Source organism: Syngnathoides biaculeatus, chromosome 13, assembly GCF_019802595.1.
Source record: "Syngnathoides biaculeatus isolate LvHL_M chromosome 13, ASM1980259v1, whole genome shotgun sequence".
Classification (NCBI taxonomy): domain Eukaryota; kingdom Metazoa; phylum Chordata; class Actinopteri; order Syngnathiformes; family Syngnathidae; genus Syngnathoides; species Syngnathoides biaculeatus.
The window spans coordinates 27,979,300-27,997,143 of NC_084652.1; the positions used below are offsets into that span (position 1 = coordinate 27,979,300).

General features: G+C 41.3%; 1 protein-coding gene across 1 annotated transcript in view; it reads left to right on the plus strand.

Annotated features, from left to right (window-relative positions):
• agla (amylo-alpha-1, 6-glucosidase, 4-alpha-glucanotransferase a) overlaps positions 1-17,844 on the plus strand; it is a 233,519-nt gene that overhangs the window by 168,501 nt on the left and 47,174 nt on the right. Inside the window, exons 14-17 of the mRNA XM_061838544.1 lie at positions 549-712; positions 910-1,011; positions 4,551-4,706; positions 5,508-5,658. Coding sequence (XP_061694528.1) covers positions 549-712; positions 910-1,011; positions 4,551-4,706; positions 5,508-5,658 — 573 coding nt within the window. The remainder of the gene's footprint in view (positions 1-548; positions 713-909; positions 1,012-4,550; positions 4,707-5,507; positions 5,659-17,844) is intronic.

Sequence of the window (17,844 nt, forward strand, 5' to 3'; positions counted from 1 at the left end):
CATTTTTTTTCTACTCTCCATTGCAGAGTGACCATAATAGTTGTAGGTAATTATAAGAAATGCTCAACTTTTTTTGCTTCTGTATTCAATGCTTTCTGCGAACCCGTTGTCAAAACACGCCAGTTCGAAGTAACCACCACGTTTCGGAATGCTTGCTAGGCACCGACGCCTGAGCATGTTTCTTCCTCTGTCAATGGAGTTTCCTTATGCCCAGGTCACATCATTTCCTTTTTCACTTGTAAAGCCACAACAAAACTAAAAAAAAAACAACTTGCCGTTGCCTGAACTTTTTGGACAACCAAATGCCACACAATAAACCAAAATAATATCGGGAAATCATATGTCAACAAAAGGTGCATTCTGTGTCATATTTTTCAGAACTCCTGTATATCTGATATGTAATCACTTCAAAATGGCAAATGTGGTATTTAAATTGATTCTATCAAGAGACATTTAAAATCTTTGTCCTCTGCTCTTGAAGTGAGCCGTTTTTTAATGTGATTAAAACATCTCTGTTTTGTGTTTTGTATCATTACTCTATCCTTTAGAGGCCATGTCAGCGGGTGATAGCCATGAAGAGGGCAGATTAGTCTATCGTTATGGTGGTGAACCAGTTGGAGCTTTTGTTCAGCCTAGTCTCCGCCCACTGGTGCCCTGCATTGCCCATGCCATGTTCCTTGATGTAACCCATGACAACGAATGTCCTATACAGGTGTTTTATCAAAAATATGGAGATGCATTTAAAATAATAAATTAATAATTATAATCACATTAAATGTATTGAAATGCCTTTTCCACAGTAATGTTTTTTTTTCCAATATCCATTAGTTTGTTATTGAGATATTCTTCTTGCACTTGCACATGAAATAGCAGTACAAAGCAAAACATTTCTTGTTTTTTGTTTTCCAGCTGCGTTCAGCATTTGACTCTCTTCCGAGTTCTGCCTTGGTCTCAATGGCCTGCTGTGCTACTGGCTCTACCCGAGGATATGATGAATTAGTACCCCATCAGGTTACACACACATACAGTCTATTATAAACTTTGGCTTCAGCAAAATGGAAACCCTTACAATACTAAAGCTACCATGTTGTAGGTTGAAACATGTGGATCTATAGTGTCTCAACAACAGTTTGCTAAATTGCACTGAGAAGTGATACACAAGTAATATGCGAAAAGGTGGTATGCATGGTGACCTGACTACAGAAAATAAGGACAGCTGAGTAAGAGTACATTTGGAAGGTATTCACCAGACCTTATTGTGTTCCACCTTATGTGGTGATTTCATTTAAAATTCCGTAATGACAACATAGACCCAGAATCTTGGGATAGCTATATTCAAGCAGTTTCACCCATTTTTTGCAACACCTCTCGAGCTACAGCAAATTGGATGGGGGATCATTGGTGAACAGCCGTTTTCCTAATCTCTCGAGAAGTGATATATTAAAATCTTGCTTCTGACTCTGCTACTCAATAACATTCACAAAGTTGTAAATGCTACATTGCATAAAGTCTGAAACCTACGACCAGTCAACATTAAAATTTATGTCGACATTTCTCTTTATGCCCACATCAATTTCTGAAAATATGAAAAAAACAATCGGTCAGTATTTTGTATTTATATGGACAGGAATTTCCATAAGCACTTACCAGAGAAAAAGCTTCTACATTGTTGGACACTTTTCAAACTGATAAAATTGTCCCGTTTCAAGGCGCCTCACCACACTGTTCGTCAATGTCTAGAAACAATCCCAGGATGACATGGGAAATGTCACACTAAATAGGAAAAACAACAAAAATTCTGACATGCAGAAAGCAGGGAGTTCATTCACTGCTTTGAATTAAGAGGCTATAAATGGGAATTTTTATTCGAACAAGAAGTACAAATAAAACTTAACTATTGTCCACATTGTTCGCAAAGACATTATCACTGCAGACAAGTCTGTGCTTTTCCAAATCATCTCCAAAGTACTAAATTTGAGTGACTGTGGTTAAAATGCTAACAGTTCATCATAAGTAAAGAAAGTACAAATACTGATTAATAAGTGACTATTGTACCCTTGGGTTAAGTACTTCAGTGCTGTGAAAAAATATTCTTCTGACTCTCAGTGAAAATCTAATTGCCCCACCCCATTGTTAAATCACAAAGTCACTGTAACTAACGACTTATTTGGAAAAGGTGAGTTCAATGTCAGAAGCTATACCCAAACCAGATTACCACTATACTTGTTGAATCAATAAATCATTTAAATAGAATCTGTCAGGGAACATGACATAGGCTACAAGATCTCACGAACTAATGCATCATGTCACAATCTAAAGTAATTCAAGAAGAAATGAGAAAAAAAGTGATTGAAATCCATCAGTCTGTAAAAGTTGCCAAAGCCATTTCCAAGGCTTTGGGGCTCCAGAGAACTGCTGTCAGTGCCATTATCCACAAATCGAGAAAACTGGCAACAGTGGCAAACATTCCCAGGAGTGGACGACGAACTAAGATTACTCAAAGAGTGAGACTACGATTCATCCAGGAAGTCATAAAAGACCCTTGAACAAGATCTAAAGACCGGCAGTGCCTCAATGGCATCAGTTAAGGTCAGTGTTCATGATTCCACCATAAGAAAGACACTGGCCAAAACTGACATCCATGGGAGAGTTAGTTCCCAGGTGAAAACCCCTGCTGTCAGCAAAGAATAAAAAGGCTCATCTCACATTTATCAAAAACATCTTGACTATCCTCAAGACTTTTGGAGAAACAATCTGTGGAATGACATGTCAAAAATGTAACTTTTTGGAAGGTGTGGTGCCTGTTACATTTGGTGTAAGAATGGCACAGCATTGGTGGCTGTGTGAGGGTCTGGGGTTTATTTGTGGGGAGGAGGATTATGTCTGGCTGTCAGTTTGTGCCCTCAAACTCAAGCGCTCTTGGATCATGCAACAGGACATTGATTTGAAACACAGCAGCAAGTCCACTTCCGAATGGCTTAAAAAAAAAAAAAAAAAAAATTAAGATTTAGGAGTGACCATGTCAAAGTCTGGATTTATTTCCAATTAAAATACTGTGGTGTGACCTTAAGCGGACAATTCATGCTAGAATATCCTCCAATATGGCGGAGTTGAAAGAATTCTCCAAAGGAGAGTGGGCGAGAATTCCTCCAGATCGATGTGAAAGACGCACCACCAATTATTGTAAACACTTGATTTCAGTTATTACTGCCAAGGTTGGCATAACACTTTATTAGGTTCAGGGCACAATCACTTTTTCACAGAGGGTCAGAAAGATTTGGATTTTTTTGTGCTTTGATAGTTTGATTGTTTAAAAAGCAAGTCTGTCAGAACTTTATTAAATCAATTAACAAATGTCAAAAATAAATTATGCACACACTCAAACAATATCAGCATTTAAAAATTCAAGATCGTTTAACTTGATTAATTCCAACTTCAAATACTATAGTTTAAAATATCACCAAAATGAATTCTGGGTTTCCATAATTGTTTTCATTGACTATATTGCCAGGACCCATTAGTGTGAGCAGCGGTGCCAATGCTTAAAGGTCTAATCTAGAGGAAATTTATTTTATTTGTCTTAACATACAAATGTAGCTAAAGTTTCATGAAAAAAATATTTCAAAAATTTTCAACACAAAAGAAATGGAATAAATTATGTCAAAGTCAGTCCCAAGATTTTGTTCGAAATGTCACTTAGATTCAGCAAATTCCGGCACTCCCCGGAATGTGACGACACAGTAGGACAACATTTAGCCAGACGTCACATGGAAGCAGCTTCAACAGAGCCTCGGTTTGAAACAAACATTGGAGGCATTCGGATTAGCGAGAAAATGTGCACTTTGGTGCTAATTTATTTCATTTCTGTTGTGTTGACAATTTTTTAATTAAATTTCAGCTACATTTGCAGGATAGACAAATAAAATACATTTCCTCTGGATTAGACCTTTTAAGGAGGAAATTGCCTCTTCAGACCAAGTTCACATAGGCTGTTGTTCACATCACTCAAGCAAATCTGCTTTAATTTTAAAAAATGAACAAATACTTGCACCTTTCCAAAGTATTTCATTTTGGTATATGGAACCAATAAATTAATGTCGTAGGACAAATAATAATTTTGGTGGCTACTCTGTGAATTAATATTTAAGATATAAATATTAATTTGTTAAATGTAATATAAATATTTGTGAATCATTTATTATAGGGTCTTTCTGGAACATAACCCCCACAATAAACACAATGTACATCACACCTGTGGTCATCGTAATGCCTCTTTTCAGATTATTTTGTTGGGCATACAGTACTTTACTTTCAACCGATTGTGTATTAATTTTAAGAAAAATCACAAAAGCAGAATCATGAGTAAATAACTATGATCTGAGCAATAAAAATATGGACTGCTTTGCTTCACAAGTACCTAATAAAGCAGGCAACACACTGACCAGCATCATAATGGAACTCCCTGCAATTTACATTATCACTATTCGCAGCATAAAAAAATGCCGCTGTTCTTTGCATTCGAATTTATTGACATGTTTGTGTGTGTGTAGATTTCTGTTGTTAAAGAGGAGCGTTTTTACCCTAAGTGGAACCCCTCTGCCTCCATGACTTCCACAAGCGAGGTTGGACCCCAGACTGGCATCATTGCTGGGAAACTGGCACTCAATAAGTTGCATCAAGAACTTGCTGCTCAGGGTTTCATACAGGTATCATTTTAATCACATTATTCGTTGATAAATACACACTATAAAAAACAAGAAATGTTTTTTTGGGCGGCATGGTTGTGCACAGTTGGTTAGAGTGTTGGCCTCAGTTCTGAGGACCGGGGTTCAAATCGCGGCCCCGCCTGTGCGGAATTTGCATGTTCTCCCCATGCCTGTGTGGGTTTTCTCTGGGCATACCAGTTTCCTCCCACATCCCCAAAAACATGCTTTAATTAGAGACTCTAAATTGCCCTCAGGTGTGATTGTGCATGCGACTGCTGTCTGTCTCTATGTGCCCTGCGATTTAGCTGGCAACCGGTTCAGGTAAGCGGCTAAGAAAGTGGATGGATGGATGTTTGTGTACTACGCCTTAATGGAGTCAAGGTGCATCAAGTAAATTGTTGTTTTGCATTGTCTTCCGAAATGAAGCTGCCTATTCTAGTCTGTCAAGGTTTGGCTTTGCAAACTAAAACTAACAGAGAGCATCTTCCCTCTTGCAGTCAACTTCTTAAACAGCTAACTACCAGTTATACTTTATTATTATTATATTTATTTGTTATTCTTGTTATTCATTTATTCACTATTTTATTATTATATTTACAATCTATGTAAAAAAAAATAGAACCATCATTGCTAGATTAGTATTTTTTTTTTTTTTTTTTTTTTTTTTTTTGCTCAGTGACAGTTCTCACACTTTTTTTTCTCAAATGTGTTCTTTGTCAATTTACTATCTGTTGTTTTACAAATCCCTCGTGTGCTTTTGACATACTTAGCAAGTTGATTCTGATTCTGTCTCCTCTGCAGGTCTATGTAGACCAGGTTGATCCAGATATTGTTGCTATTACTCGTCACTGTCCAAGCACTCATCAGTCAGTGGTGGCAGTGTGTAGGACATCTTTCAAGAATCCTAAAACACATGAGTATACCACGAATGTGCCACCAATGTTTATACCTGGTAAGGAGAGCATACACAACACTAGAAGTTACAGTGCAGAATTTCAGTTTTGGGGATACGCAGGTGGTGGGAACAATAATTGTACGAAGTACCGGTTTGCTGCGTGGACTGCTTTATTAGATTCTTTAAGCACTCAGAATCAACGTGTTCTGTCTTAAACAGCACTCCTACCCGGTCGCCCAGGCTAAACTTGTGAACTAACACGAGCAACTACTCACGCTATATTTCTATATATATTTCTCACACACACCCACACACACACACACACACAATTAAGTTCACTCACCTGCAGCATTATGACATGATGATTGTAAACACGGTCTTTGAAGAAGTACGCACAGCCGATCTCATCCAAAAAAGGCCTTTTTCATCCTTGTTAAAAATGTGCGACCACCATTTCGGAAAGTCTTCCTCCATGTACCGATGAGCAGCACGACACAGAGGCATGTTTCTGAGGCTGTATATATTTTTTTATTTTTCGAACCAGCCGTTGCTGGCCGAAATGTCTCGTCCTTGAGGGAGACAATCACAATGCAGGATCCAACAAGGAGAAAAGTGCCCTCCCTAGAGCCCTGGAAGACATCCCAGTCGGTACCACAGTGCCCATGTCATTTGCTGCACAAAGTCGTTGATTCCTCCCGCTGAATCTCTAAAAGGATAAACGAGCACATGTAGTCACCACCTCTTGGGCGCCGTGGACAAAGCTTTCACTGGGGCACAACGCTGAGGTGGTATTGTAACTACATAAACTAAAAATGTTATCACTTAAAAAAAAGTTATCACAAACACAAAACTAAGACACAGTACTTATGCGAGACGGTCAACACTGTGGACGAGACAATGCGCACAACAAGGAAATGGATGGGACAAGGGTAGTTGCTGTGTGAGGCTTCGATGATGCACGATCAATCAGATCACAGGATAAAGCCACTCGTGCTCTCATTGGAAGATGTCGTGCTGGGAACCAATTTTTTTTTTCTTCATTGGTCCACATGTTGTTCTGGGTATGTCGCCTTGTATCAATGCACCTCATGTAATATAGTACGTAGTAAGCCAATCTTGCTTTTTTTTTGGTTGTGTGGGGGGGGTGCAATTCATTGAAGGCACAATAGGTGTAGCGCAAAGAAGAGAGTGATTACTGTAATATAGTTTGACCAACTTAGTCTGACATTATAAAGTTAATAGAAAAAGCTTACTTAAAATGTCAGTGGAAGGCTAATAAGAAGCTGGTAAAAAAAAAATGTAAAGTTTCAATATTTTGTTGGAGACCATGAATAATTTAAGACAAATTTCAGTGTTTACAACCCATTTCAAAGATAATAATAGGACTACATAGTAGTTATTTGACTTGGGTGAAAATTATTTTTTGTCATTTTCATCTCATACATGCAGATCTGTTGCCTTTCCGTGAAATCCGTCATTTTGAAGGCTATTTCTGTGAATCGTACAGATCGGATGAGTTGTTATGAGGGGGATGTACTTCTTCTGTGGTGGGAGCTAAATCCATTTCACACATCCACCATCCAGAAACAGATCTAATTTTGACGATTACTCCGCGGTGGACAAATATGCTGGCGCATCAGCCAGATGTTCCGCCTGTTCACTTCTGCTGTTATGAATGTTGGAGGATGCTTTTTTTCCTCCGTGTGTTTGTTTAATTTCGGGTGGTGAGAATGTTGGTTATCCAAATATAGGCTGGAGATGATGGACAGTTTCTTTGAAGAATTTTACTAATAGAATATTCCGGGCATTTATGAGTTACAGACAATGGCTGTAAAGAGCAGATCAGAAGTGTGAAGGTACAGAGAAAGCACACATCCTTTATCTTGTCAAAGGGGTGGACCATGAGCGGTAACCTGTGGTGTGAGATCGGGGCTTTCCACTTAGACAAAGGGTTTCTGTCTCAACCGGTTCTAGCTGGCAATGGATTATTACAAAGTGTCCAGTATGCATTTCATCATGGTTAGCCTACGTGCAGGGATGTGCTCAAGGACATGAGGAAATTATGGAGTCATGACTAAATATGGGCATAAGTCTAATATTTCGAGTCCGACACTTGAAATGAACAAAATTAAAGAAAGCTGCCAGAGTCGTCATCGTCCGGAGTGGGTGGTGATTTGGGCATGGGCCCTTTTCCTCTTGGATGAGTTGAGCTGGGGTGCAGTCAGCTTCCTTGTCAAATGATGTCATCAGCGGGTGCCAGCCGCCACTGGAGAAGACGTGGTTTTCTGGTTGTCGTCATGTGGAGGGATCGCTGAACCTGAGTCGGATCTGGCAGGTTGTGTCGACGAGATGTAGAACCACGTGTCCCCCTTTCCTGCAGGATGTAGTGCTGTGATTGTCTGTTCCATCACCTGAAAGGGACATGTACACCTAGGTTCAGAGTATTTACGTTTAATTACTTTTAACCACACAGATTCACAAGTATTAATTTCAAGGGGAGCGTCTGGTTGTGAATGTAGTGATTAAACAAATGTTTTAACACTACGCGTGCTGTTTCAGATTTGCCAGGATATGGCTCTGGCCATTCCAAAAAGGAAACTACTATGACTAGCAAATACCGGTAACTCTAATCATTTCAGTGAAATCCGATTGAAATCGCCTGACCAGGGGCGTCCACGTCCGGATCGTGGACTCCCTGTGGTGGTTTCGTTGTAGGCATACTGTTATCCCTACTGCAAACGCTGCAGTCCTGGAGTTCACCTTTAACAATTTGTCTCATGAAAGGATGCCACCAGGCATGGATTCATCTCACTGTTTCATCCACACCTACATGGCATGTTCCATGGGCTTCAGAAATTAGATTTTTCAATTGTGTCTGACATGGAATGCACTTACCCTCTTTTCGCCATATGCCATCCTCATCTTTGACACCCCCTTTTGACTTCCACACACTTTTCTTCTGGACTTGCTTTTTCATTCCACAGCTTAACTGTTTCTACTCTCACTTCCTATTGATTGTCAAATTCAGACTCACTTACAGTTAGTTGGAGTGTTGGTCAGTACCCCGCAACCTTTTTTGCTGCTCGATCTGTTGATTCATTTCCTGCTGATACAAAATGATTAGTTCGAGAGTGACCTTTGCATTTAAGGACGACCACCGCTGTCGGGAGCATTAAACCATCTCGCTATTCGAGAATGTCATCCTGATGTTTAATGGGTGTACTGGTTGCAGTTTGGAAATCGTTTCGCTGCCATTCTTTTAATCCAACATGAGTGTGTGTATGTGTGCATACACCGAATCTGTGTAAATGTTAACTTTTTTTCCAACTTGTGAGCTGCTGTCAACGCCAAAATTTCTGTTCTTTGTGCTGACTGGGAGCCTGGAATTCTTTCCGCTTGCACTTCTTCAAAACCTGTTTCTGTGGTTTGTGTTACTGCAAATCCAGATTGTAGGTCATCGTTGCCTTTGAAGCAACATCTGTCTGTGAAAAGAATCAAGTCCGGGTTGTCAAGAGGTGTCTCAAAGTTCAGTGCGGAGTGAGTTTTCTTCCATAGTTTTTTGTACACAACAATGCGGTTCTCCGAGCAGACCTTCAGCCATGTTTACCCCTTCATGAGTAAAGAGAATATGTGGTTGTGTTAAAATTGCTTCAATTTTTCTCTTTCCTCCTCCAGTCATGGTGAAAGCTTGACACGTGACGTACTGGACTGTACTGTGTAATGTTTGCACAGTCAGTGGGTGATGAAGAACAGTGTGAGATGTCTTCTGAATCACTCTGGCTAGAGCAGATGCAAAAGAAGCACAAATTGAGTGTCTTTGCTATGAGTGTCTTTGCTCATATTTTTCCAATGGAGTTGATGCATACAGACAAACCTGTCGAATTGCTCTTTCCCTTTTCTGATAAAGAGCAGCAGAAACACTGCTGATCTTTTCAAGATGTCAAGATAGAACATGCGACTGTAATCAGGAATTGCAAGAGCTGCAGAAGTGGAAAGATGTTTTTTCAAGGAGATGAAGGAAGTGTCTGCTTCCGTGGTCCAACAAAGAGTGTTAGAAAGATTGCGCATTACCTTCTTCATTGACCATTCGTCGGAGTGGGTGAGTGAGTTCAGCAAAGTTTGGAACATGATGCCTGAAGTAGTTAAAAAGACAGAGGATATCGTCTTTGTGAGAGGGAGACATTCCTTTGCCATGGCGTGAGATCAGAAGTCCGAGAAAGGAAACCTGTGGTCAGGCAATCTGGAGTTTGGACTTCGAACACTTCAGTCCAACAGAGGCCAAATGAGAAAGGAAAGACAACAAGTTTCAGATGGGGAAAATAGATTTGTCCTGGTTTCATCTGAAACACAACAGGTGATACATTGCAGAGACCAACATCAGTGGGATCCATGGACCACAGCGATGTGGGAAGGGAATCAAGAAGTTGACCAGCAAAATCGCTGTCTGTTGTTTCACGCCCATTGTGCCTATCCAGAAGAGTCTGTGACTGTTGGTGTGACTTTCTTGAGGTTGGTTGTAACCTCCTCGATTGTAGCCAAGTGCTCCATCCAGATGCTTGAGGTCGCTGTCTGCACTCGCGGGCCCAATGACCAGGGTGTACACAATTGAAGCACATGTTACGACCCATGAATGAACCTGCTTGATACATCATGTACTCGGAACCAACAGTGGGAGATGAGATCAGAGCAAGAGTGGCTTCTCCCTGCTTTTATGATTTTGCAACTGCAACATGGCAAGTTGTGTTTCTGTAGTTTTGTGTTTGACTCTTTTTCTTTAGCATGTCTCCTCAAATTATGTTTACCACCAGTCAACCTCAGCACCAGGAAGGTCCGGATTGGCCTCCATGGCCTGCGCCACAGACTTAGGAATGCCTTTCAAAATGGCTGCTCGGAACACTTGCGAATGCTAAGCGGAGGCTATAGGGGCGTGTCCTGTTTTCAGAGTGTAAGGATTGGAAATAAAGTATCTCACGTTTGTGTAAGAGCCTGAAGATCGGAGAGAGAAGAAAAACCTGAATTTTGCATCAGGGTATTCAACTGTGAAAGAGGACATGATTGTGTAAGGAGAAAACGGATGTCACCTGCTGTTACCATTTGTCCCGTAAACGCTCTCTGCAATGCTTGAAGCCAATTGGCACCGCCAGATTGCATGGGTGGAAGTTTCTGCAGCAACACACTCACATCAGTGGGAGAGAAATATTTGTAAAACATAGCAGTTACCAGTAGCTGGGTCAACTTTGGCTAACACGGGTGCCTGCCAGATTTGGCAATGAGTCACACGCCGATGAGGAGGAAAAGCTGGACCTATGGAAGATTCCTCTGGGTCTTCAGGACCTCTGGTTCAATCCAAAATGGAGTCGGGGTGGGCACCTGAAAGATTCTGGACATGAGACTTTAATTCTGCTAATGAGGAATTCCAGTCTCTAGGATTCTCCGAAAAAAAACGAGAAAACCTCACGGTCCAGAAATTTTTGGGCTGGCCTTGACCTCATCGGTGGGTTCTGCCAGCCACGGGATTTACAACCTCCAACACGGCACTTCTAAAACCCTTTTTAGAGTGGTACGGCCACACAATCTATGGCTTTTCAAACATTTAGGTGGGACGCGACAGTTACCCACCAGGGCCTCGAACCCACGACTATATCACCCAGTTTCCCCTTCTGTTGCACCAGCCACAAACTATAATTTCACAATTTCACAAATTCAAACGTGACATGGACCTCAACCCCAGTCAACAGACAGAAGATCACTTTTAGAGGATAAATGTCCTCTTACCTTATCAATTGTTGGCTAGCCGATGTTCTGTCTGTCAACCAACACCTCAGTTTGAAATCACGTCAGGATCACCAATTGTTGGAGGACGCTTTTTTCCTTCGTGTGTTCATTTAATTTCGGGTAGTGAGAATGTTGGTTATCCAAATAAAGGCTGGAGATGATGAACAGTTTCTTTGAATAATTTTACTTACAGAATATTCCGGCCACTTATGAGTTTCAGGCAAAGGCTGAGAGAGCAGATCAGAAGTGTGAAGGTACAGAGAAAGCACACATCCTTTATCTTGTCAGAGGGGTGGACCATGAGCGGTAACCTGTGGCGTGAGATCGGGGCTTTCCACTTAGACAAAGGGTTTCTGTCTCAACCGATTCTAGCTGGCAATGGATTATTACAAAGTGTCCGGTATGCAGTTCATCAAGGTTAGCCTACGTGCAGAGATGTGCTGAAGGACAAATCTGGCTACAGAGCAGAGCCCCACTGAGGACATGAGGAAATTATGGAGTCATGACTAAATATGGGCATAAGACAAACTTCAAGAACTAATGGTCTTTTTACTCCATTACAATGATTTCAATGTCGGTCACTCCATATGTCAATTATTGCTTTTTGTCAATTATTTACCAACTATTTCGTGAGCGAGACTTCAATTAAGACCTCCGAATTGGAGCTGTCTGCTCACCAATCAAACAACACAAGAAATTCATATGACCTATTGGGCATCCCGGGCATCCCGTTAAAAAGTATTTGCCCCCCTCCTGATTTATCTATGACACACATTGGCTTCAAATCATTAAATTAATTTTAATATCACTCTGAGACAACCCAAGGAAATAGAAAATTAACTTTTCAAATTGCAATTCAATTTATTAAAGCAGACAAAAAAAATACAAACCTTTCTGACCCACAAATCAAATGTGAAATAGTAACTGGTCCCTAACCCTGTTAAATCACAAAGTCACTGTGACTAACCACAAATTTGGAAAAAGTGAATTCAGTTTCTCAAGTCACACCCAACCCCGATTACCACCATACTTGTTGAATGAAGCAATCCTTTAAATAGAATCTAGAACGTGAAGCAGGTTGCAAGATGTCAAGAACCAATGCATCATGCCAATCTCCAAAGAAATTCAAAAAGAAATGGGGGGGAAAAAAACCTGATTGAAATCCATCAGTCTGGAAAAGGTGACAAAACCATTTCAAAGGCTTTGAGACTCCAGAGAATCACTGTCAGAGCCATTTTCCACAAATTGAGAGAATTGTGAACAGCAGCAAACCTTCCCAGGAGTGGACGACCAATTGAAATTACTCCAAGAGTGCGACAACAACTCATCCAGGAGGTCATAAAAGAACCGCGAACAATATCTATAGACACGCAGTCCTCACTGGCCTCAGCTAAGGTCAGTATTCATAACTCTACCATAACAAAGACACTGGCCAAAAAAAACATCTATGGGAGAGTTCCGAGGCGAAAAGTCCGACAATGAGAAAAGAATACAAAGGCTCGTCTCACATTTGCCAAAAAACACCTTGATGATTCTCAACACTTTTTGATTTTCATTCAGTGGACTGACGACTCAAAAATTTTCTGTGAGGTGCGAAGCCCGTTACATCTGGCGTAAAACTGGAACAGCATTTTATAAAAAGAACGTTACGGTTGATCGTCATGTCCACATGTCAGCCATCAACTTTGTTCCTCTATAGTTGCCCCAGCTCTGCATGTCCCCTTTCTTCTTAAAAATGTGAACAGCACACTTTTCCTCCATTCTTCAGGAATCTTCTCACCCGCTAGTATTCTGTTGAATAGGTTGGTCAAAAACTCCACAGCCACCTCTCCAAATTCCTTCCATACCTCCACCGGTATATCATCAGGACCAAATGCCTTTCCATTTTTCATCCTTTGTAGTGCCTTTCGAACTTTCCCCTTGTTAATCATTGCCACTTCCTGGTCTTTCACACTTGCCTCTTCTACTCTTCCTTCTCTCTCATTTTCTTTATTCATCAACTTCTCAAAGTATTCTTTCCATCTATTTAGCACACTACTGGCACCAGTCAGCACATTTTCATCTCTATCCTTAATCACCCTTACATGCTTCACATCCTTCCTATCTTTATACCTTTGTCTGACCAACCTGTAAAGATTCTTTTCTCCTTCTTTCGTGTCCAACCTGGTGTACATGTCCTCTTATGCCTCTTGTTTAGCGTTTGCCACCTCTACATTTGCCCTACATAACATCTCAATGTATTCCTTTCAACTCTCCTCAGTCCTCTCACTGTCCCACTTCTGCTTCGCTTATCTCTTTCCTTGTATGACTAACTGTATTTTAGGGTTCCACCACCAGGTCTCCTTCTCCCCTTTTCTACCAGAAGACACACCAAGAACTCTCCTGCCTCTCTCTCTGATCACCTTGGCTGTAGTAGTCCAGTCTTCCGGGAGGTCCTCCCGTCCATTGAGAGCCTGTCTCACCTCTTTCCGGAATGCTGTACAGCAGTACACCGCCTCGTACTCTGCTCTACCTTTGTCTTCTTAATTTTCTACCCGCCAACAGACTCGTCCTACACACCACCATCCTGTGTTGTTGAGCTACACTCTCCCCTACCACTAGTTTTCAGGCAGTAAACTATCACCATTTATTTAATTTAATTATTTCACTGTGTACTATTTCCTCTTAAAGTTCAAGTGTCATCCCTATAAACATCCTAAAATAGATATTGTAATGAAAAATACACAACATTATTCACTTCAATGTCTATATAAAGAAATAAATGTGAGCAGAGAGCACGTCATCCTGTGCAAAGTTGTAAAAGTGTCATTTTAATGACATTTTGGTGGTCGCCATATTGGCTGCATCCTCTGTCCGTGACGTCACCCGTACATTCACCATTGAAAACACACGGTGTACCCTACTATGGGAGACGAACACGCCCCTTCTGACACGGAAGCTCTTTTCAAAAAGGAGAACACCACACACAACCGAGTGAAGTTACTTGGGCAATATTACACTCTTGTTTTGAGCCATATTCAGATGATATGCAATCATGGCCAAACCGTCTCCCCGTCTGATCCACTTCTGCGGCGGAGATGAGTCATCGTGTCTCATCGCAGCCGGCCGGTGTGGCTCTTTTTCGGCTCCGACGTGGCTTATCACGGAGCCGAGCCGTGCTGCTTTAGGGGGTTGTTCATAGCCGCCGCAGTACGCGATGAACAACACCGTCAAGCTGGGGAGCTTTACTGCGTTGTCGTCGCACGCGGCTGAGTGAGGCATTGTTGGCTGCGCTCTTCAGAACTGCCTCAGTCCGCAAGCCCGATGCGCAGCCTTCGCCTAAACCATGACCACCGAATGCGGCGCCTCAGCCGGTGTGACTCATTTTCGGCGCTGTTGTGGCTTATAATGGAGCCGAGCCATGCTGCTTTCGGGGGTTTCTCATAGACGCCGCATTACGCGATGAACAAAACTGTCGAGCTCGGGCGCTTTATTGCGCGCACACGGGTGAGTGAGGCATTGTCGGCTGCGTTCTTCAGAGACGCCGCCCTCCGCGACCCCAAAGCGCAGGCTTCGCTGGCGAAGTGACGCAGCAGCCCGACGCCGTCCGACACGCACATCGACACATTTCGTACGCTGATCTTTTTTCACGTTATGAGAGACCTATTACGTGGTCCACCCCAAAGTATTATTTTTTTAGTAGCTGTAGACACACTTACCTGTCATTTGGAACCCACAAAGCGCTCGTCTATTGCACCTGTGCAATCCATTTTTCACGACGAACCGAGTCTCTTGCAAACTTATGAAGGGTAAATCCATTCTCCCGAGTCTTGAAGCAATGTCCAGCAATGCACCGAGCCGGTATTTTGGCTAACACAAAGGAACAACGAGCTACCTTCCCGGAGGTAAAACTAATGGAAACAAACGAGTCCACTTGGACGCGCTTCTGTCCTTTACGTCATTTCTTGCTTCTTCTCGAAAACAAATCCCTCGAGAGGATTTTCATGGTGGGAGTTACAAAAAGCTGTATACGTCAAAATCATGTTTTGTGGTGAAAAAACGCATGGGCCCATATTGGCTGCCGTTTTTTTCATTAATAACATACTAAAAATCATCCATTTCAAGACAGTGGCCCTTTAAGTAATTTTTTGGATCACTACATTTTACTTTACACATTATTCTCAAGTAACCGTATTCTTGAGTACAATATTTGGCTACTCTACCTATCTCTGGAGCGGAACTCCTTTCTTGCTACTATTATGTCTAAAGACCAACTGACATCAAATGTTAAAATAGGTATCGTTATCAAAACTACATATTTTCATCACTTTGATGATATGAGTCAGAAAACGTGAGTGGAGAGCGTTTTATTAAAGCGACATCTCACTCGACATCCCAGTGGTGACAATATTGCCTGTGACGTCATTTGCAGATGTTACACTAGGACAATCAGCAGAGAAAACACACTGTGCCACCTGCTATGGCAGATGAACAAGAGATTTTTGGATTTTTTTCCAACGCATCTTCTGAGACTGAAGCTCTTTTTGAAGAAGAAAACATCTCAGAAATAGTGAAGAGACTGGGGCCATATATTACCTTATCTTTTCGAGCCATATTAGACGATATGCGGATCACTTCTAACTGACAACAGACTCTCCGACAAACAGACGAGGAGGACGAGTAACCCTGTCAAATATACAAAATGACTGACCCATAATTGTTTGATTTCGTCACCCATTTACAAGTGTTTTCTATGTAGCGTACTAAGGAGGACCCATGCCGGGCAAAGTAAGTACGTCAGCGGTTCCCGGAGAGCTCCTTTCTCCTCCTCGCACGCGGCCGCCCGCCTCCCCACCCGACCCACCTCCGCGTCAGCGGGCCATTGGCTAATGGCAAGCCACCGGCTAACGGCCATACTGCTTTTCTACAACATTCGCTGGAAATAACATTTGTTCGGGTTTGGTGACTATATGTCGTTTGGCTAGTTTGCCCGTGTTACACGCGACTTTCTTTGTACTTGTATTTTGTTATAGTTTTGCCTTGTACTTATTGTTTTGTGTGTGATTAAATTGTCTTAAACGCAAAACAAGTGCTTTGTTAAAATTTGCTGCTTTGACCAAGGGGATTTAGTCTAAATTCACATATAACATATGCTATATACTGTGAGACAAATTAGTCAGTAATATTTTTTAATAGCTCTATACACACCTACCTGACATTTGTAACACACAAAACTTTTGTCCCTTGCACCTGTGCAATCCATTTTTCATGACGAACCGGGTCTTTTGGTGTGAAGAGTGAATTCATCCTCCCGAGTGTTCGAGCAAAATCCAGCAATACAACGAGCCGGCATTTTGGCTAACACAGAAAAAAACCCAGCTAATTTCCCTGCGGTAAAACTGGTATAAACACACAAAGCCGCCAGTGTTGGCGTCTGCAAAAAACATTACTTCCGTGTCCTTCTCCAACACAAATGCCTTGAGAATTTTCATGGCAGAAGATGAAAACGATGTACTGCAACATTCTGACGTACTGTGAACAAATGGATGGGTCAATTCTGGCTGATTTTTTTTTTATTTTTTTTTTTGTTTTTTTTTTGTTAACAACATATAATAGATTGTTTTAGTTGTCAGTGGTCCTTTTATACAACATTTAACTCATCAGATCATCGTAATTGTTGGACTGGTCTTTTGTATTTTCGCTTTGAGGTGCTGTGGGTCATGCCCCTGGTTGTGGTCCCAGTAGATCAGTGAAGGACAAGTTGATCTGCTAGTATATCTTGCAACAATTAGGAAACTTATCTAATGATTTTACATATGTTGAATTTATATGTATAAACCAACATAACGATCTATGTCACAACACAGAATTAACTAACTTCAAATTTAGAGATGGCCAATACTCTTCTTTTCCTTTCGGCTTGTCCTGTTAGAGGTTGCCACAGCGTGTCATCTCAGATGAATGCTTATTTGTTTGGCACAGTTTTACCCCGGATGCCCTTCCTGCAACCCCTCTGCATTTAACCGGGGAGATTATAAATGGCCAATACAAACACAACATTTTTTATGTAATATTTTCCTATACATTTAGGATTAGCCATTGTATTTGGTGACCATGAAAAATCAAGTGAAACAGATTGTAGCAAATTCTTTAAGTGAATGAGAGTGCTTAAAGAGATATTCATGTCACAGCTTGAGGCAGGCCGGTTAAAATGGTCCTGGCTTAAGTTGGAGGCCAAAACAAAAAGGCAAAGAAATTAGTCACATTTTATTTTAATCCTCAATGTGTACATCAACAAGGACTTGAGCAGTGTAAAGAAATGTTTTTCTGCGTCAAGAAATTGTTTTTTTCTCCTTATTGTCCTCTTCAGAATCTTCAAAATTGCCTCATTTATATTTAAATCTAAAACAATTTATGCGGGAGGCCAGGGAAGACCCCATATCTACCCTGCAATGTTGTATTTTTGGGGGGATCAACTTGTACATGTTT